The following is a 23509-nucleotide window of genomic DNA, read 5'->3' as shown; positions in this document are numbered from 1 at the left end:
GCTTATTATTACAAAGGTTAAGAACTTTTTTAAATGCATTATTATAAGTAATATATTTATATATGTCTGCTTATAACCTTTCTTTATTATTCTCCTGGAGAGACTTCCCAATTTTCAACTTATTAGCATCTCTGAAAACTGCACAAGAAAGCTAAAACTAATTATTTTATGTAATAATCGATGGATTTTGATTTTGTTAGATTCCACAGAAATGTGGACTTTTATTATTTTTACAAAAAAAATTTCTATTTTTATATCACATTATTTAAAATTTATTATATATATTTTCAGCATTACTTTGAAAAAAATAAAACATACTAACTTTGTGATTCATAATTTTTCCATATGTCTCCACCAGAGATTCTGCATAAAATGGTGTTTCTCCATATAGCATTTCATACATACAGACCCCCAAAGACCACCAGTCACACTCAGGTCCATATCTGCCTTTTCCATCTTCCATGGCTTGAAGGATTTCAGGAGATATATAATCTGGTGTTCCAACAGCCACTGATGACTGGACCTGAAGAAGTTTATATTTGTTTAAACATAGTCTAATATAGTAGAAACACCCATAATTTTAAAATAAAAATAGTCACACTTAGATATACAATGGACATTTATCTCATAACAACTCTATCAGTGACAGTATCTGAATTTAGCCTCCTTTGTACATGTTAAATTTTATATAATCTCCACATAAACAGTTTTCCACATTTTATAATACCATAGAAGCTTTTTCATAACTGCCAGTTATGCATGGATTTAGGGGTACATTCTGTTGTGAACTGCCACACCACGCCCATCATTAACAACAAACTGAATATTTGGTTTAGAATACTCTGATTATTGATATCTTTCTGTTCATTCTGTACTACAGAAAATGGAACTCTGAAAAACTTACAATTATATAGAGGGAAAAAAAGAACAACTGTGAAATTTAGGTCAATACTTACAAAAAGCCTGGAGATTATTTTAAAACACTTTATGAAAATGAATGTCAACAATGTCCCGCAAACTACTTGCTAATAAAAAAATTATACAATGGGAAAAAGTATACCCTTCAAACATAAAATCCCAAAAGAGGAAAAACACATGAGCATTCAAATACGGCAGACAGGAATCAGAAATTAGGTAGCTAAAAAAAGATCTTCCAAAGTAAGGTACTCCAAAGTAAAAGAAAAGTGGCCCTTTAAATGTCCTGAAAGAACATATCAAAAAAATGAAAATTCTCAAGGTACTGTTTCAAATAATGGTATATAAACAAAATTTTCTACACAACACTACCATTGTTAATGATCACTAGAATAGACTTCTTGTTTGGCATAAAAAACATTTAAAATGATCAAAGGCAAAAAAACACATCAAAAACAAAAGAAAAGAAAAAGAGAGTAACAAAAATCAAATAAGAAATCTAGGTATTTTTAAAAGTAACTGAAATGAAAACCATGAATAATAAAAGAACAGACTAGACATATTTAAAGAGAATAATAAACCTAAAGAAAAGCTGAAAATATTAGTCAGTGTCCAGAGATAAAGAGATGGAAAATATAGAGGAAAGATCAAGAGACATGAATGTTAAAAAAAGCAGTTTCGATATATGTGTAGAACAAGATAAGAGAGAGAACAGAGGAAAGCAATATTCCTAAAGAGACAGATTTAGAAGATTTTAAGAATGATGTAAGACATGAATCCTTAGATGCAGGAAAGGTATTAAGCCCTAAGAAGAATAAATAGAACCAGATCCACTCCAGTACAGAATGTAGTTAAAATGCAGAGTAACAAGATAGAGAGATCTTGAAAACATTAAAGAATAGAGCTTCTCTAGCAATGAAGGGCAATTTGATTGTCAGCTGAATTATTAACAACAACAGAAGCCAGAAGAAAATGGGGTAGTATATTTATACAAAATAATTGTCCATATAATACTCTCTACCTACTTAAACTATCACACAGAAATGAGTTTTAGAGCTATTTTTAGACAGAGACTAAGAGAGCTACGGGATTGTTTCAGATGAACTTCTAAAGGATGTATTTCTAAAAACAAGAAAATTAACCCAGATAAAAGAAAAGATACTAGCAGCAAATGTGAGCAAAGATATAAGTTAACTCTAACATGGTCATTAACTGGATAAAATAATCATAGTGATGATGATGACGATGAAGATGACAGAACAAACTGGGGGTGTAAAATTAAGTAGGAACTGAAATACTAGAAAAAAATAACTTTAGCTAAGTGTTCTAAGTATACTGTTTTGATTGAGAACATGGGAAAGAAACTGTTAAACTCTAGGGCTGTAGGGAAACTATGAAAATTAAAATTATATAATGATTTAGACATTTGAGATAAAATGTACAATTTCCAAAGAAATAAAGAATAAGAGGGAGGACTTGAGAGATGATGGTGAAGGAGGGAGCGCCAGGATTCAGGCCTCCCACCAAAACAACTATTAAGATGACAGAAATGATCTAAAACAACTTTTGTGAAATTCCAGAGGCTAGAAGAACACTGTAAACTGCTCTCTCTGTAGGGCAGCTACAGTATTCACCTCCACTTTCCCAGTAGGCCACCAGAGGGTCCAGTTCCTGATTAGCTGCTAGGGACAGAAAGGGATATAAAAATTCTCTTCTCCAAGAACAGGGGTGGGCACGGCCAATTGCTGACTGTGGCTTTTTTTTTTTTTTTTTTTTTTTTACAGTTTTGTTCATGCACCATACAATCCCTCTGTGCTAGTTTAAAAGGATTATGCGCCCTAGAAAAGCCATGTTTTAATCCTGATTCATCTTGTAGAGGCAGCTGTTTCTTTTATTCTTTATTCAGCACCACATGTTGGTAACTTGATTAGATTATCTCCACAGAGATATGACACGCCTAATTGCAGGTATTAACCTTTGATTAGAGGGAGATGTGACTCCACCCATTCAAGGTGGGTATTGATTAGTTTACTGGAATCCTTTAAAAGAGGACATTTTGGAAAAAGCTTCAGAGCCATGAGAGACACAAAAACCACGAGAGCCCACACAGCCAGAGACCATTGGAGATAAAGAAAGGAAACGCCCCTGGGGGAGCTTCATGAAACAAGAAGCCTGGAGAGAAAGTTAGGAGACATCACCATGTCTGCCATGTGCCAACCCAGTTGTGAGAGAAACCCTGAACATTATCAGCCTACTTGAACCATGGGATCTTTCCCTGGATGCCTTAAATTGGACATTTCTATAGATTTGCTTTAATATGGACATTTTCACGGCTTTAGAACTAAAAACATTCAACTTAATACATTCCCCAAAAGCTATTCCGTTTCCAGTGTATCACATTCCGGCAGCTTGCAAACTAGACCATCCTAAGTGTATAATCAATGACTCACGGTATAATCACAAAGTTATGTATTCACTACTACAGTCAATATGAGAACATTGTCATTTTTTCCAAAGAAAAAAATCCCATATGCCTTTTATCCCATTATTGACATTTAGCTTTGGTATAGGGCCTTTGTTGCAATTAATAAAAGAACATTATGATGTTACTGTTAACTATAGATTCTAATTTACATTAAGTGTATTTTCTCCCATATAACACCCTATTATTAACACTTTGTAATAGTGGTGTACGTTTGTTCTAGTTCACATAAGAACCTTCTTATATTTATACAATTAACCACTATCATTGCCCACTCTGGATTTTGCTAAGTTATATAGTATCAGTTTTTATACTCTAGCTTTCCTTTTTGAGCACGGCCTATTCATTTATAGTTTTTGCTGTAAGTTTTAATGTTTATTTCCCCAAGACGGCCTAGCTTGCACTCAGCCTGGATAAGCTTTACAAGCTAGCTTTCTACAGCTTTTAGTTTTAAACTTTAACCATGTTTCTGTTGACAAGGAATGCTATAGAAATATGGACTAAGTTATATAATAAAAATGGCTGAAGATGAGGCAGAAATTGTAGCCAATTTTACAGATAAATGTGTAGGATTGGTGAAAACGAAAAACCTCAACAAAGAGTTATGATCACAAAACAATTGTTATCCATTCTATAGTGTTTCAGAATTACCAAGTGATTTTTAAACACAAAGTAGATATACATGCTAATGGTGCCTAATCTGGTATACTTCTTACAGCAAACTGTTCTTCATGCAACACTTGTGCTCAAAGGAGAAGGCACAGGATTTCCTACATTGAGCCACCTTATAATTAGTTCTTCTTTTTGTACAAATTAATGTCATATTCAATTTATTATGCATACCCTCAAAACTGAGGTATTATTACAATTCATAATACTTGCATTAACTTTTATGCAGTTTTAAAAATACAAAGTTTTCCCCCTAAAGTAGCTCAAAATAGATTGTTCAGGGCTGCCTACATCTAAGATAAAAAGCTTCTGAAACAACTGAACAAAACAGACATATTATTCAAGGTGTACAAACCATTATTCGACTTGTAGATCTACTCAAACCTCTTCATCGTTCTTTATTCATATGCACCAAATTCCATTTTAGAAGTTTCTATATCATTTTCATAGAAACAAAATTTGAAAACAAGTAACATTTTTTAAACACGGCATGCTATTCTATCATAACTGAAACTTTTCTGTTCGTCTTTACAGGACTCGACAAAATCTAAAAATGAACTATCCTGTAGATTTACCTCATGCAAAGATCTTTATGTTATCCCTGATCATGAAAAGGATGGCTTTTTAAATACATTTTACTGTTTTATACCATTATGGACTTGTGTACTGCAACACAGTTTTTTTTTTAGGGAAATTCATGATTTTTTTCATGCAAAAATTGACACCAATTAGTTTTGATGATACGGAAAGCTTTTCATAGCATCAAACATTCATCTGATGTAAATGCACAGGGAAACCTTCCTGAAAAGTTTTCTGATTTGAGCAACAATTAAAAAGCCATACTACGTAAAGTAAATAAAGACTAAAAACTTTAAATGAGGTGGGGCAAGAGGAGGGATAGAAAACATAGGCTGCAGAGTAAACCATGTCTGCTGTTCAACTGGTCTTTGTTTTCATGTCCAATGTACATTAATACTTATGATCTCAATTTGATGATTTACTAGGGTTGTTATCAGTGCCCTGAAGGAGAACCGAGCTTGCATGAATTTGCATACAGCACTACAACCAAACTCTCACACACAGTAACTCCAAGATTGGGAGTCTGCTTCATGAGAGAAGAGCCCTAGATTTCAAAGATGAACTTGGCTCTCCATGATGGAGCCAGATATTCTTCAACACTGGCCATTCACACACTGGTTCAAAGCAAGGCCTGGGCTCATTTTCCTTAATGTATATGGACATCCTATTCTCTTTTATTCTTACAAGACTTGAAGTAGACAGTGCTGCACTTTCCCCTCAATTGATATAGATAGAGTAAGTCAAAGTTCCTTCTCAGGCACTGAAGATCTGTGACGTGTAGCCATTTTTATTTTGAACAACCTAAGTAGGCATTCATGTGAAATTTTTGATACATTTTGCCACTCTTTCTCACTTGTCCACTGATTATCTTGACCCCGTTTGAGCATTTTCTATGATTCCAAATGATATGTTTACATTTTCATTCCCAATTTAATGCAACAGCAGATCCCATGAGATAAGTTTGATGGCTCAAACCTTTGTATACCTTTTTATATGCAAACACATATATATATCAGTGCTGCATTGGATCTAACTTCCACAACTGAAACTCTTCTGCTGGTACATTGGCAGATGATTTGAAACCAAATGCCCAAATACTCCACCTTGTATTGCTTTTACAGTAAGGCTAGGATCTTCATCAACATCATCTGAAGAAAAAAACTGATCAATGATCACATATGCTAATTTGTAGATGCCTTCATTTTCAAAATTTTAATGTTTTCCATTTTCACTAGTCCTACACATTGTTCTATAAAATTGGCTACAATTCTGCCTCATCTTCAGCTATTTTTATATACAACTTAGTCTATCAAGTACTACTTATACAACTTATGCATTTTTCACAGTCAACAAATTGCAAAAAGTTGGGATAACATTTTGTTGAATAATGTAGGCCCCTTGATCTTTCCTTCTACTAAATGTTAAGTTACTTATGGCCCAAGCAGCTTCTTTTTGAGTGCCCAAATCCCCATTATATAACAGGTGCATTACCATTGGTATGACGTTAGGATCAATTATTGCCTGAACCTGTTGCTGATTTCCTGCAGTGATGTTAAAGAAGAATCACACTGCTCCTTAATTGATTTTTTCTTTGGGATGTATCAGAAGTACAAGAAAGTGTGAAAGAGTATCATAGTTCAAAATTACTTGTGTTAACAGTTTCAATAACAATAATGCCTATAGTTCGAAGTGCAGCAGTCTGAAGTATTATCTTCTGGTGGTTGAGTAGAGGAATCAAATGAGGAACTATTCCAGAGTCTATCATGACCTGTATCTGTTCATTGCCAGCAACAGTAAGGTAAGAGAGGGCCCAGGCAGTATCCACCAATATATTTACATCTGTGTGCTGAATTAAAACACAAAGGGTTGGAAGAATCTCTTGAATGGCTACCACTGAGGGGGATGGGTCTTTGTGAGGGCATAAATTGATCATAATCCAAGTAACATTTCTTAAGAATGTAACAGGAATAGATGGACTTATGAAGGAAAGTAAAGGTTTAGCCACTCTAAGATGTATGACATAATTGCCATAACTGGGGCCCATCACCTATGATATTTTCCAGTGTCCACACTGCTTGCTCACAGACATTTCAATGGAATGAATGTGTCTCAGAAAAAGTGGCACAACATTGGACTGAACTGCTGCTTGAGATTGTTCAGAAGTTTGTTTGCTAAAGCTGACACAGCTTTGAACAAGAAGGACTGCTATCTCTTTCAAGATAATGGACTAAAATAGGCAATATTCCAGGTTTTATTAAGTCATCAATCAGTGGATTTTAAGACCAGGTTAGAGTTAGAACAAGAATTAGTGAACTTGAAGACAAGATACTTGAAATGAGTTCAGGTTGAGAAGCAGAAAGAAAAAAGAAATTATAAAAGGAAAAACAGCCTAAGACAGCTGTGGAACACCATTAAGCACACCAATATAAGCATTATTAGAGTCCCAGAAGGAGAAAAAGAGAGAAAGAGGCAGACGGAATAGTTAAAGAAATAATGACAGAGAATTACCCTAACATAACAAAAGATAAGAATATGCATATTCAAGAAGGTAAGAGTATAGAAAATAGGATAAACTTGAAGAAAAATGTATATTGATTAAACCATCAGATGCAAAAGGACAAGAAGAAAGTTCTGAAAGCTGCAATAGAAAAGCAACATGTTACATACAAGGGAGTCCCAATTATACTGAGTGATGCTTTCTCATTAGAAACCATGGAGGTAAGAAGGAAGGGGGGTGGAAATACTAACAGGGCTAAAGGAAAACAACTGCAAGCCAAGAATTTATTTATCCAGCAAGACTCTCTTTCAAAAATGAGGAGCAATTAAGACATTCACATATAAAAAATTGCTGAGGGAGTTTTTTTTTATCACCTCTAGACCTGCCCTACGACCAGTGTTAAAGGGAGTTCTTCACACTGAAAGGAATGAACATTAGACAGATCAGCATAAAGAAATAGAGCCCTGTGGTAAACGTAATCACTTGGGTAATTACAAATGCTAGTATTATTGTATTGTATTGTTTGGTATGTAACTCCACTTCTTACTTCCTCTGGGTGCTAACAAGCAAAGGCATAAAAATAATGATACATTTATATCTTTTGACATTCAATGTAGAAATGTTTGTGCTGTAGAAGTTAACTTGGCATCAAAACAAACATGATCATCATATATTTAGGAAGCTAAATTTTAACTCTATGGTTAACCATAAGGTAAACAGATGAAAATTTTATTCAGATAAAAGTGAGAAGGTATTCAATATACTACAAAACAAACAAGCAAATAAACATGAAAGTGGGCATTAATGCGAGTGAGAGACAAAAAAGGTATAAGAATTACACAGATAAAGAGTAAATGACAGAAGAAGCTCTTGCGTCATCAGTAATGACTTTAAATGTCAATGGATTAAGCTCCTCAAACAAAAGGCAGAAAATGGCAGACTGGATTAAAAAACCTGACCCAATTATATGCTGACTGCAAATTCAAAGATACAAACAGGTTGAGGATGAAACAATGGGAAAAAAAAGTCATACAAGTAGTAATCAAAGGATAGCTGGGATAGCTATACTAATATTAGATATTAAAATGATATTAGCTTCGGACTTCTGGGAAAATGGCCTACTAGAGTAGCTCAAGATTAGCCCTGTTCCAGGGAAAAGTTAGAAAAGGGACAGGAGGGCAACTGAGGCAGCAATTCAGGACTGCAGCCGACCTGGGAGAGCCTTACGCACCACGGCAGTCCTGGTTGCAGATGATGAGGAACTGAGGGGCAGAAAGTTGGAGTATAATGCAGAAGCATGCAAGCACAGAGGCTCAGAGCCCCCGGGAGTACACGGATGGGAAGAAGGGAATAGGAAGTAAGCCAAGCCACTTTCCTTGGGCATGCTACCCCCACCAGCGCAGCCCCATGACCAACAACTCACCCAACACCCCATGCACCTGAACTCCATGCCTGCTCCAATTCCCCATGCTCCAGGCACTCCCACCCCTCCAGCCCCCAATGCACATATCTGCCCCACACCCCGACCAAGTGCAGCTCAATCCACCTCTCTTGCACACCTCCAGAACACTACCTCCCCTTCCCTGTTCCCTGCATGTGGCTGCCAGCGCATAAAGGTTGCAGGCACTAACCTCCATACCTTGACTACCCCCGCCTCCTGCCCATAGTGTTGCACAGCCTGACCCCACCCTCCCTGAGCTCAGTGAATCCGTTTAAGGCACTCCTAGGCCCACACATGTGCACAGACCACCAATCATGTCATTCAGCTCTGTGAACCACACTTCACGGCAGTTCTAGAACCACCCATGTGCACACCCCTCAGCCTCACTTCCCAGCTCTGAGAAAGAGCCAACCTGCACAGTCAGGTCACATCTGCCCCCAATCCATGAAGGCATAATGCCAACCTGCTACCACAGCTCTATGCATGCACACAAAGGGCCCTGTGCCTGAGACCAGTGTACACCAGGGTTACAACTCCCAGACCAGTGCACCCGCACAGTTACATCCTGTCTGGCCACTGGGCACCCACGTTCATAAGCATCAGAGTAACATCCTCAACCTACGCTAACACCTGCCCTGAAACAAATCACTGTACTGAGTGCCCCACTCCATGCCCTGCTCCCAGCTGTACAACCAATTCGTGAACACAAGGCCCTAGAATACTGAAAGAAATCAACTCCCAAAATAAATCAATCAAGGTATTTACATGCAACGAAGACAACAGAAGATCATTAAGTGTATCACAATACAGACAGATATAGCCCTGCTTAATGATCAGATTAAAACACCAAAGGAGGCACAAATGTTAGAACTAACCAAAGATGTTCATACATTTCTACTTAATAAAATAAGTTGGATAGCAAATGACATAAAGGAGAGCAAGAAGACAGTAGAAGACCACAAAAAGGAATTTGAAGAATAAACAGAAAAACAGCAGAAATCACAGGGATTAAAGCATATTATAAGTTTTTAGAGGAGACACATTAAGTCTGGAGTGGTGACTATTATTTCTGGAGTTTGAGAGGCTATTGATCAAATAAAAAACATACTAGAGGCACACACCACCAGATTTGAAGAGAGAGAAAAAAGAATAAGTGATACAGGGGACAGGATAATTGACTTCGAAGATTTAAAACAGCAAATGGCAAAAAAAGATGGAAAAAAATAAACGGGAATTCAGGGAAATGATAGGCAAAACAAAGCATTCAAATATAAGAATCACTGATGTCCCAGAATGAGAAGAAAGAAGTAAAGGGCTACGTAGGGTAGTTAAGGATACAGTGGGGGAAAACTTTCCAATCCTCATAATGGAAACAAATATGCAAGTCAAAGAAGCCCAAAGAACTCCAAACAGAATAAATCCAAATAGGATTTCCCAAAACACATAGTAATCAGGCTGTCAAATGCTGAAGAGAAGCAGAAAATCCTGAAAGCAGCAAGAGAAAAACAATGTACTGCATACAAGGGAAACCAAATAAAACTGAGTCCAGACTGCTCAACTAGCACCCTGGAGGCAAGAAGGCAGTGATATGATATATACAAGATCCTGAAAGAGAAAGACTTCCAGCCAAGAACCAGTACCCAGCTAAACTTCCCTTCAAAATTCAGGGAGAGATTAATGTTTTCACAGACAAAGAGGTCCTGAAAGAATCTGTCTGCAAGAAATACTAATAGGAGTTCTACCAGCTGAAAAAAAAAAAAAAAAAAAGACAGCACAGGAAGGTCTGCAGGAGGGCACAGAATTGAAGAGTACCACAAAGGGTAATTTAAAGAATACAAAGAGAAAAAGGGAAAAGATATACAGATCTGACAAATAAAATAAAAAAGATAAGATGGTGAAATCAAGAAATGCATTTTCAGTAATAACTGTGAACATTAATGGACTAAATTCACCAATTAAAAGATACAGATTGGCAGAATGGATTAAGAAACATAATCCAGCTACATACTGCTTACAAGAAATTCATCTTAGACACAAGAATACAAATAGATTGAAAGTAAAAGAATGGAAAAAGATTTTCCATGCAAGTTGTAACCAAAAGAAAGCAGAAGTAGCTATATTAATATCGGACAAAATAGACCTTAAATGGAAAGACATCATAAGAGACAAAGAAGGACATTATATACCAATTAAAGGACCAATTCACCAAGAAGATGGAACAATCATAAATGTTTATGCTCCCAATCAAGGACCTCCAAAGGACATGAGACAGACACTGGCAAAACTGAAGGAAGCAATGGATGTTTCAACAATAATAGTAGGAGACTTCACTACACCACTCTCCTCTATAGACAGAACAACCAGACAGAAAAGCAACAAGGAAATAGAGAAATTAAATAACTTCATAAATGAATTAAACCTAACAAACATATATAATTCATTGCACCCCAAAGCACAATGTTATACATTTTTCTCTACTGCTCCTGGAATGTTCTCCAGCATAATTCATATACTGGGGCACAAAACAGGTCTTTATGAATTTAAAAATACGGAAATTATTCAAAGCATTTTCTCTGATCACAATGGGATGAAGCTGGATTTTAACAACCACCAAAGAAATAGATCATTCACAAACATATGGAGACTAAATAACCCAATCTTAAACAACGAGTGGGTCAAAGAAGAAATTGCTAGAGAAATCAGCAGCTATTTGGAGATGAAGAAAATGAGAATACAACTTATCAGAACTTATGGGACATGGAAGAGGCTGTGTTGACAGTGAAATTAATTGCCTTAATTGCCTATATTAAAAAACAAGAGAGAGCAAAAAAAGAGGACTTAACAGCAAATCTGGTGGAACATGAGAAAGAACAGTAAACTAACCTCAAAGCAAATAGGAGAAGAAAAATAACAAAGATTAAAGCAGAGATAAATGAATGTGAGAACAACAAAAAGAATTAATCAAACCAAAAGTTGGTTGAGAAAATCAATGAAATTGATGGGTCACTAGCAAGATTGACAAAGAAAAAAAGAGAGAGGACACAGTAAGTAAACAAAATACGAAATGAGAAGGTGTGCATTACCATAGACTCTGAAGAAATGAAAGAAATCTTAAAGAGGATACTATAAACAAATACATGCCAACAAACTATACAACTTAGATGAAATGGACAAATTCCTGGAAACACACCAACAAGCTACATTGACACAGGAAGAAATAGAGGATCTCAACAAACCAATCACAAGTAAAGAGATTCAATGAGACATCAAAAATCTTCCTACAAAGAAAACTTCAGGGCCAGATGGCTTCACAGGGAATTTTATCAAACATTCCAGAAAGAACTAACACCAGTCCTGTTCAAACTTTTCCAAAAAACTGAGGAAAAAGGAGCTCTACCTAATTCATTTTATGAGGCTAATATCATTTGAATACCAAAACCGGGTAAAGGTGCTATAAGAAATGAAAACTACAGACCAATAGCCTTAATACATAGATGTAAAAATCCCCAATAAAGTATTAGCAAATCGAATCGAACAGCACATTAAAAGAATTATACACATTGACCAAGTGGGGTTTATACCAAGAATGCAAGGTTGGTTCAATGCAAGAAAATCAATTAAAATAATATAATACATCATCAAATCAAAAGGAAAAAAATCACATGATCATCTCAATTGATGCTGAAAAAGCATTCGACAAAATTCAGCATCCTTTTCTGATAAAAACACTCCGAAAGATAGGAATCAAAGGTAACTACCTCACTATGATAAAGGGAATATATGAAAAACCAATAGCCAGCATCGTACTCAATGGAGAGAGAATGCAAACCTTCCCCCTACGATCAGGTACAAGAAAAGGATGTCCACTGTTACCACTATTATTCAACTTAGTGCTAGAAGTTCCAGCTAGAACAATCAGGCAAGATAAAGAAATAAAAGGCATTCAAATGGGAAAGGAAGAAGTAAAACTCTCATTATTTGCAGATGGTATGATACTATACTTGAAAGATCCTGAGAAATCTACAACAAAGTTACTCGAGCTAATAAACAAATTCAGCAAGGTGGCGGGATATAAAATTGTTGTGCAAAAATCAGTAACATTTCTATACACAAGCAATGACCCAGCTGAGGAGTCAGTGAAGGAAAAATTTCCAAAAATAGCAACTGAAAGAATCAAATACTTAGGAATGAACTTAACTAGGGGCAAAAAGGACTTGTACACAGAAAACTACATAACATTGCTAAAAGAAATCAAAGGAGGTCTAAATAGGTGGAAAGATATTCCCTGCACATGGATAAGAAGGCTAAATATAGTTAAGATGTCAATTCTCGCCAAATTGAACAACAGATTCAACACAGTACCAATCAATATTCTATCAACTTACTTTGAAGATTTGGAAAAGCCAACTACCAAATTCATCTGGAAGGAAAAGCAACCCCAAATAGCCAAAAGCATCCTTAAAAACAAGAACAAAGTGGGAGAATTAACACCCCCTGACTTTAATGCCTATTATAAAGCCACAGTGGTCACAACAGTATGGTTCTGGCACAAAGATAGGAGCATTGACCAATGGAATAAATCGAGAGTGCAGAAACAGACCAACAAATCTATGGTCAACTCATTTTTGACAAGACCTCCAAATCCTCTGACCTGGGACAAAATAGTCTTTTCAATAATTGGGAATGGAAGAACCGGGTATCAATAGCCAAGAGAATGAAAGAGGACTCCTATCTTACATCCTACACAAAAATTAACTCAAAATGGATCAAACACCTAAATATAAGAACTAGCACCATAAAGCTTCCAGAAGAAAATGCAGATAATGTTTTCAAGACCTAATAATAGAAGGTAGCTTCCTAAACTTTACACCCAAGCACAAGCAAAAACAAAAGCAAACGAACAAAAAATAGATAAATGGGAACTCCTCAAAATCAAATGCTTCTGCACCTCAAAAGACTTTGTCAAAAAGGGGAAGAGGTAGTCAACTCAATGAGAGAAAATATTTGGAAATCACATATCAGACAAAGGTTTGATATCCTGTATACACAAAGAAATCATACAATTCAACAACAAAAGAACAAACAATCCAATTTGAAAATGGGCTAAAGACTATGAATCGGCATTTTTCTGAAGAGCAAATACAGATGGCTCAAAAGCACATGAAGAGATGCTCATTTTCACTGGCTATAAGGGAAATGCAGATCAAGACTACAATGAGATACCACCTCACACCTATACAAATGACTGCTTTTAAACAAATAGGAAACTATAAATATTGGAGAGGATGTGGAGAAAGTGGGACACTTACGCACTGCTGGTGGGAATGTATAATGCTGCAGCCACTACAGAAGACTGTTTGGCGGTTCCTTGGGAAACTAAATATCAAGTTGCCCTATGACCCGGCAATAGCACTACTTGGTATATACCTAGAAGAGCTGAAAGCAATGACATAAACCAACATTTGCAGACTGATGTTCATAGCAGCATTATTCACAATCGTCCAAAGATGGAAAGAAACCAAAAGCCCATCAACAGACGAGTGGATCAACAAAATGTGTTATATACATATGATGGAATATTATGCAGCAGTGAGACTAAATCATATTCTGAAGCACATGACAAGATGGATGAGCTCTGAGGACATAATGTTGAGGGAAATTTGCCAGAGAGAAAAGGTTAGATACTGTATGATTCCATCTTATGACCAGCATAAAGGTATAATCAGAGGCTTATACTACAGAATGTGGGGAACTTAGAGATACATACAAGATAGAGATGGGTGAACCACTAGATAATGAGGTTGAACTCCAGTGTAAGGGAATATATAGGAGCAAAGGTAATAATCTAGTGGGTCTAGAAGTAATATTACCATAGTGAGGATGAACAAGATTGAAAAGGGTTGTATAGACCTATGCGTCCCTCTGACTCACACTAGAAAATAATGAAAGTTCTCATAAGAATTACTTCAAAGATATGATTCTTGTATAAAGAGTGTTTAACCCCAGGGTACAGGGAGAAAACTGCTAATCCATGCTATGAGCTGTGTTCAAAAGGAAACCATCAGCACTAAAACAGCAACACCAGAGGTAAATAATGGGGTGAGGGACAGAGTTAAGAGGAGGTTTTAGATTTCCTATTTGGTGAGGGTGTGTTTACTGGTTTTCTGTCTCTTGAGAACAATGAAATTATCTAAAATTGAGAATGTTGATGGAGTGTGGACTTTGGGCCTCTATATGATGCCCGATGAAGGCAGGTGGCTGAAGGATGCACTGACGGAGAAACAGATTGGCGAATGATGGTGTATACTTATGAACGAAGGTTGTGCTGCTACAAAAACAATGTCGTGAGGCATGCAATGATGTGAATGAATATGTGGGACATTTAGTGAGATAAAACAAGCCAGAAACAAAAAAAACAACAATGGTATGGTCACCTTTAGAAAATTCTTATAAGAAAACAAGGGCCTAGGTTGTAAGCTTTTAGAGCAGACACATTAAGTCTGGAGTGATAATCATTATTTCTGGATTTTGAGGGGCTATTTTATATATATAACATGATATTTAGAGATAAGAACAAAGCCGAACAGGTTAGGGTTAAAGTAATTCAGAACATGGGGTAAGGAAGACAGTGTCTATATTTTAGAATACATACACTTTCAGACCAACAGAAGAAAGGTTTATTTGATCTGGAACTGAAATTTTCTGCAGTGCATAATCTAATTCAACCTATCCATAGAGCTCATTTGAACAACTGAAACACAGGAAGTATAGAATAAGAAAGAGGTCCTTTAATCCTGTATAGAATATTGTAATGCCTGGAATTATCCGAGAGTATATTAAGCAGGTAATCAAAAAGTATTGGCAAAGTCCCCTACGGGAAGGGAGAAAGACTACGGAACTCTTAAACCTTACCATCAGGGAATCCCCTGATACTGTGACCATGATGCCCTTGACCATGAGGCTTACTCTTGTGAAGCTTATACAGGTAGCAGAGAAGCTTAGACTACCTATAGGCATGCCTAAGAGTTACTTCAGGAAGACCTCTGTGGTTGCTCAGATGTGGCCTCAGTCTCTAAACCCAACTTTGCAAGTGAAATCATTGCACTTTCCCCTACATGGGACATGACATTCAGGAGTGAAAGTCTCTCTGGCAATGTTGGAGATGACTCACAGGGATGAATCCAGAACTGGCACCTTGGGATCAACAATTCCATCCTGACCAAAAGGGGGAAAAGAAGTGGAATAAATAAAGTATTAGTGGCAGAGAGAGTTCAGATAAAGTCGAGAGGCTACTCTGGAGGTAGCTCTTACGCAAATTTCAGGTAGACTTGACCACCTATCATAGCTTGCCAACCCCCAACCAGGAGCATTCCAGCTAATCCTAAAGAACACCTAGGGCAATATATAAGATTCCACAAGGGTTCCAGGCACTAGATAACTTTCCAGAAACCTACACCCTCCAGATGGGTGCCTGGTCCAGATAAGTCCTGAAACCTAGCCCAGCCTCTCCAGAACATCAGATAGTTCCATCTCCCTACTCATATTAGTGACAGACACTTCAATATCAACAATTTAGAATTGCCGTAGCCTGAACAACCCCTAACAGAGGTATGGAAAGATGGAAGGTGATGGTGGAGTTATACATAGAAGACAGGAATTCACAAATGAATATGAATGCTGAATTATTAAATTGATAACTCTTTTAGTCTCAAGTATTTTAGAGCAACTAGAAGTAAAAAATGAAAATTGTGAAATTGTAACCCATGTCAAAGTCTGAAATATGTTCTACAACTAATTGTGGTACTGTGCTTTGAAATTTATAGCTTTTTCGTATGTATGTTATTGTTCCCCAAAAAAGGGGGGAAAAATGTTGATTGTGATGATAAAATAGCATTTAAGCCCTCTAGCCTCCTATATTCCGGAGCAGCTAGAAGAAGAAATATGAGAGGATCATATGGTAGTCCATGATAAACTCTGGGATCTATCCTGTAACCACTTTTTGAAGAGTGCTTTGAAAACTATTGCTTTGTTATATCTTTGCTTTCTAATATACATAATACTATACAATAAAAGAAGTTAAAAAATGATATTAGCTTCATAAAATGAGTTAGGTAATGTTCCTTTCTCCTCAATTTTTTTGGAAAAGTTTGAGCAGGATTGGTGTTAGCTCTTTTTGGAAAATTTGAAAGAAGTCCCATGTGAAGCCATCTAGCCCTGAGCTTTTCTTATAGGAAGATTTCTGACCACTAAATCTCTTTACTTGTGAGTCTGCTGAGAGTTTGTATTTCTACCTGAGTCAGTGTAGCTTGTTTGTGTGTCCAGTTTCATGTAAGTTGTCCAGTTTGTTGGCATATAGCTGTTCAGAGTATCCTCTTATGACTTTTTTTATTTCTTCATGGTAATGAGCCCCTTCTCATTTTTTATTTTGTTTATTTGCATCCTATCTTTTTCTTTGTCAGCCTTGCTAGTGACCCATCAATTTTACTGATTTTCTCAAAGAACCAACTTTTGGTTTTAAGAGAAGGCAACACTCCTGAACTCATTCTACAAGCCCAAGATCACCCTCATACCAAAGCCAGATAAAGCTATCACAAGAAAAGAAAACTATGGACCAACATCTCTTATGAATACAGATGTAAAAATCCTTCACAAAATACTAGGAAACTGAAACCACAGCAAATTAACTTTGCAAGGGCAGAGTTAAGATATGACTGAGAGACAAAGTAACCAGTTAAGTGAAGGAGACAATTCTCAAAGGGTGTATCTTTCCAAAGAAAAAGGGAAACAGAGCCCACCTCAAGTGGATCCTCATTCAGAGAATCCAGACAGCATGGGCTGGAAAACAGAAACAGGTTAAGCCCCCCTTCTATCTCAGCCTCTGCCTCGATCACACTCCTGGTAGAACAGGGACTGCAGAAGAGTAAAGGCAACGTACCATTATATGCCGATGGGGAGTTGCAGGCTGACATATGCCACCTGGTGGGCAGGATATGAGAAGCATCGAGTCAAGATGCTTCACAGGAAAGTCTGACAACCTGCTGGCTTTCACTCTCAGGGAAACTTGATACTGATTATACCCTCCTCCTGAGACCTGGACTTATTTTGTCCGGGAAAATTAGATTGGGGTCGATCATATCTGGGGAGACCCTCCTCAAAAGAAGGTTCCATACAAGCAGGACAATAACCAGAAAAATAAGAGTTGAAAAATTGTGATCACTTAAAGAAAAGCTATGCTATAGGGCTAAGCTGAACTGAACGCTAAAGAACAGAAAGAGAACAAGGACAACCAATAACAACAACAACAACAAAAAACCCTAAGTAAAAGAGTGAAAACTACCTCTAGAATAAACTAATCAAGGAAATCAGATGTCTAGATACCAGAAAAAATTTGCAAGTAACAGTAGGAAAAATGAAGATATGGTCAAAGGAAAAACTAACAGTTAAAATGTAATATGAATTAAAAGAACTAATTAAAGCTGCTCAAACAAACATGCTAAATAAAATCAGTGCATTGAGGGAACACATAGAAAAATAGATGAAGGATATAAAGAAGACATTAGGTGATCATAAGGAAGAACTTGAAAGCTTTAAAAAACAAATGACAGAACTTGTGGGAGTGAAAGGCACAACAGAAGAGATGAAAAACACAATGAAGACTTACAATAGCAGACTTGAAGTGGCAAAAGCAAGGATTAATGAGCTAGAGGACAACACAGCTGAAATCCCCCACACAAAAGTACAGATAGAGAAATGAATGCAGAAATATGAGCAGGGATTCAAGGAATTGAAATGACAACATAAAGTGCACAAATATACATGTTAAGGGTATCCCAGAAGGAGATGAGAAGGGAAAAGGAGCACAAAGAATAATGGAGGAAATAATCACTGAAAATTTCACATCTCTGATGAGAGACATAAAATTAGAGATCCAAGAAGGCCAGCATACCCCTAACAGAACAGATCCAAATAGACCTACTCCAAGACACTTACTAATCAGACTGTCAAATGTCAAAGACAAAGAAAGAACTTTGAACACAGCAAGAGAAAAGTGATCCATCACATACAAGAGAAGCTTGATAAGGACATGTGTGGATTTCTCAGGAGAAACCAAGGAAGCAAGAAGGCAGTGAAATGATATATTTAAAATACTGAAAAACTGACAACCAAGAATTCCATATCTGAGAAAAATACCTTCATAAATGAGGGAGAGTTTAAAATATATTCAGCCAAACAGACACTGAGAGAATTTGTGAACAAGAGATCTGCTGTACAAGAAATAATGAAAGGGTGCACACTACAGGCAGGAAAAGACAGGAGAGAGGGATTTGGAGAAGAGTCACAGAAAATGGAAAATCTCACTAAGGGTACAAAGAGAGGAAAATATCTCTCTTTGTATTTTCCTATACAAAGGAAAATACATTTTATGTCATATGACGTAAAATGACATAAAATGTGAAAGACAAAATGGTAGAAGAAAGTACTGCCTTTACAGTAATAACATTCAATGTTAGTGGATTAAACTAACAAATCAAAAGATACACATTAGCAGAATGGATTAAAAAATAAGACCCATCTATCTACTGTCCACAAGAGACACACTTTAGACCCAAGGACAAAATTAGGTTGAATGTGTAAAGGTTGGAAGAAGATATTTCATGCAAACAACAACCAGAAAAGAATGCGAGTAGCCATACTAATAACAGACAAATAAGACTTCACATATAAAACAATTAAAAGAGACAAAGAAGGTTTCTGTGTATTTATAATAGGGAAAATTCATTAAAAAGACATAACAATCACATATATTTATGTATTGAGCTAGAATGCCTCAAAATACATGAGGCACACACTTGACAACACTGAAGGGAGAAGGAGACACCTCTACAGAAATAGTTGGAGTCTTCAATACACTGCTTTCATCAGTGGACTGAATATCTAGACAGAGGATCAATAAGGAAACAGAGACTTTGAATAATAAAATAAATGAACTATACTTAACAGACATTTACAGAATATTACACCCCACAATAGCAGGATATACACTTTTCACAAGTGCTCAGGAATAATTTTCTAGGATAGACAACACGTTAGGTCAAAAAGCAATTATCAATAAATTTAAAAAGACAAATTACACAAAATACTTTACTGGATCATAATGGAATGAAGATGGAAATCAATAACAGGTGAAAGGCAGAAAGTTCATAAACATATGGAGGCTAAATAATATACTCTTAAAACAACCAGTGGGTCAAGGAAGAAATTACAACAGAGAACAGTAAGTACCTCAAGGCAAATGAAAATGAAAACACAACATAAAAAACTTATGGGATGCAGCAAAGGTGATGCTGAGAGGGAAATTTATTGCACAAAATGTCAATATTTAAAAAAAGAAAGAGCAAAATTCAAGGAATTAACTGTTCACTTGGTGGAACTAGAGAAAGAACAGCAAACTTTAACTCCAAAGCAAACCGAAAGACATCACAAAGATTAATAAAGAAATAAATGAAATTGAGAACATAAAAACAATAGACAGAATCAACAAAACCATCATTTGGTTCTTTGAGAAAATCAATAAAATCAAAGGACTCTTAACTTGGTTGACAAAAAAAAAAGAAAGAGAGAAGATGTAAATAAATAAAATCAGAAATGGAAGTGGGGACATAACTACTGACTACAAAAAATAAGGAGCTATAGGAGTTAGCAACTATATGCTAACAAACTAGACAACACAGACAAAAACAAAAACTTACTAGAAAGGCATGAAAAACCAACCCTGACTATAGAAGACAGACAACCTCAACAAAGCAATCACAAGTAGAGACTGAATCAGTCATCAAAAAGCTCCCAAAAAAGAAAAGGCCAGAACCATATGGTTTCACATGTAAATTCTACCAAGCATGCAAAAAAGAAGCAGTATCAATCCTGCTCAAATTCTTCAACTAATTCAAAACGGAGGAAGTTACATAACTCATTCTATGGAGTCAATATCACCCAAATAAAAAAGCTAGGCAAAGATAGTACAAGAAAATTACAGATCAATCTCTTTAATGAACATAGATGTAAAAATATTCAAAATCGCATATAAATAAATAAATAAAACAAAACCCATCAAATCGAGCAGCACGTTAAAAGAACTATACACCATGATCAACCAACATTTATTCAAGGTATGTAAGGTGGGTTGAACAAAAGAAAATCAATTAATGTAATACACCACATCAATAAATTAAATCAGAAAAACTACATGAGAATTTTGATTGATGCAGAGAAGACATTTGACAAAAGCCAACATCCTTGATGAAGACTTCAAAGGATAGAAATAGTAGGAACTTCCTCAACATTGTAAAGGGGATATGCGAAAAACCCACACTATCCTCTTCAATGCGGAAAGACTGAAAGCTTTCCCTCTAAGACAAGGACCAAGACGAGGATGCCGACTATCACCAGTGTTATTCAACATTGTGCTAGAAGTTTCAGCCAAAGCAATTAAGCAAGAAATAAAGGCATCCAAGTTGGAAAGGAAGAAGAAAAACTTTCACTGTTTGCGATGACATAATAGTTATGTCGAAAATCCCGAAAAATCTACAGCAAAGCTACTACAGTTAATAAACAAGAACAGCAGTGTGGCAGGGTACAACATCAACACACAAAAATCAGTAGTGTTTCTATACACTAGTAATGAGCAATCTGAGGAGGAAATGGGGGAGAAAATTCAATTTGCAATAGCAATCAAAAGAATCAAATATTTAGGAATAAAATTTAGCCAAGGCCACAAAAGACCTATATACAGAAAAATACAAGAAATTGCTAAAAGAAATCAAGGAAGACCAAAATAAATGGAAGGACATATGTGTTGTGTCCTTCAATCCTTCCAGGATTGAAGACTGAATATAGCTTAGATGTTAATTCTACCCAAATTGATTTTTGATTCAATGCAATACCACTTAAAATCCAAACAATTTACTTCGCAGAAATAGAAAAACTAACAACGAAATTTATTTGAAAGGGCAGGGTATCCCAAGTAGCTAAAAATACCTTGAGAAAGAGTAATGAAGTGGGAGGTGAAGAGTAAAGACCTAACTTTAAAGCATATCACAAAGCTACAGTGGTCAAAACAGCACGGTACTGGCATAAAGAGAGATATACTGACCAATGGAATAGAATACAGTGTTCAGAACAGAATCTTCCATTTACAGAAAATTGATTTTTTTTTTGACAATTGATCTTTAATAAGTCAGTCAAGTCAATCAACTGGGACACAGCAGCCTCTTCAATAAACTGTATATGGAGAAATGGACATCCAAATACAAAATAATGAAAGAAGACCCTTAACTCACACCTCATACAAAAATTAACCCCAAATTAATCAAAGACCTAAACACTAGAGCTAAGAACATAAAACTTTTAGAAGAAAATGTTCAGAAATATCTTAAAGATCTTGTGATAAAAGGTGGTTTCCTAGACCTTATACTGAATGTGTCAGCAATAAAAGAGATAAATGGGACAGCCTCAAAATTGAACACTTTTGTGCATCAAAGGACTCTATCAGGATAGTAAAACAGCAGCCTATGCAATGGGAGACAATATTTGGAAATCACATATCAGATAATGGTTGAATATTCAGAATATATAAAGAAATCCCATAACTCAACAACAGAGACAAACAACCCAAAATATGGGCAAAAGACATGGAAAGACACTTTTCCGAAGAGGAAAGACAAATGGCTCAAAAGCATAGGAAAAGATGTTCAACATCACTGCTATCAGGGAAATGCAAATCAAAACCACAGTGAGATATCATCTCACAGCTAGTAGAATGGTTATTATCAAGCAAAACATAACAAAACTAAAAACTACACGTGTTGGAAAGGATGTGGAGAAAGAGGCACACTTATTCATTACTGATGGGAATGAAAAATGATGCAACCGCTCTGGAAGACAGATTCCTCAGGTTGTTGAGTCCTCACAATGTTAAGTACAGAATTACCACATGATCCAGCAATCCATTACTACGTTTATATTCGGAGGAACTGAAGGCAGGTAACAAAAGGACATTTGTACAGCGATATTTTTAGCAGCATTATCCACGATTGCAAAGAAATGGGGAAAAGCCCAAATGTCCATCAATGAATGAATGGGTATACAAACTGTGGTATATATATATGTGATGGAATATTACACAGATATAAACAGAATAGTCATGACATATGCAACAATGTGACTGAAACTTGAGAACAATACGTTGAGTGAAAATGGCCAGAAACAAAAGGACAAATACAGTATGGCTTCACTAATATGAACTAATATTAACGAACAAACTTTGAGAGCTAGATATGAGAACACAGATTATCAAAAGATAGAAAGAGGGAAGAAACTAGGTATTTTATGCTGAAGGAGTACAAAAATGTTCAACAGGATTGATTGTAAAGATTCAGAAATAAACAGTACGATGCAATATTGTTATACTGAACAAGGCCAAGTGTGAGTATGGGTGAAAAAGGAAGGCTTGGGGCATGTATGACACTAAAGGAAAGACAGAAGATAAAGACTAGGACTGTTTAACTTTGAGAAACTTAGAGTGGACAATGATGGTGAATAAGTGTACAAAGGATGTTTTTACATGAGGGAAAGCAAATGAATGTCAAGACTGCAAGGTGTTGAAAATGGCATGATATATGGAAAAAAATACAATCAATGCAAACTAGGGTTTATAGTTAACAGTATTATTGTAAGATACTTCCAGTAAATGTAACAATGGTAATATAACAAAGCTAATAGTCAATAAGAAGGAGATATAAGGAAGGGGTATGGGATTTTTGGTGGTGGTGTTTCTCCTTTTTATTCCTTTATTTTTCATTTTTTCCTCTTCTTTCTTTGTGGAAGAAATATATATTGCACATAGAATGTGACAGTGAATACATAAATA

General features: G+C 36.1%; 1 protein-coding gene and 1 pseudogene across 9 annotated transcripts in view; both read right to left on the bottom strand.

Moving 5' to 3' along the window:
- The window catches only part of CDC42BPA (CDC42 binding protein kinase alpha), a 463135-nt gene that overhangs the window by 216700 nt on the left and 222926 nt on the right, over positions 1-23509 (bottom strand). For all 9 annotated transcript variants that reach the window (XM_077168549.1, XM_077168550.1, XM_077168551.1 and 6 more), the window contains one exon: positions 323-523. In XM_077168549.1, coding sequence (XP_077024664.1) covers positions 323-523 — 201 coding nt within the window. The remainder of the gene's footprint in view (positions 1-322; positions 524-23509) is intronic.
- LOC143690846 (importin subunit alpha-3 pseudogene) lies at positions 1567-6915 on the bottom strand (annotated as a pseudogene).

Source organism: Tamandua tetradactyla, chromosome 7 (genome assembly GCF_023851605.1).
Source record: "Tamandua tetradactyla isolate mTamTet1 chromosome 7, mTamTet1.pri, whole genome shotgun sequence".
Taxonomy (NCBI): domain Eukaryota; kingdom Metazoa; phylum Chordata; class Mammalia; order Pilosa; family Myrmecophagidae; genus Tamandua; species Tamandua tetradactyla.
The sequence above is the reverse complement of the archived record's forward strand: the minus strand, read 5'-3'. Positions and strand labels throughout refer to the sequence as shown.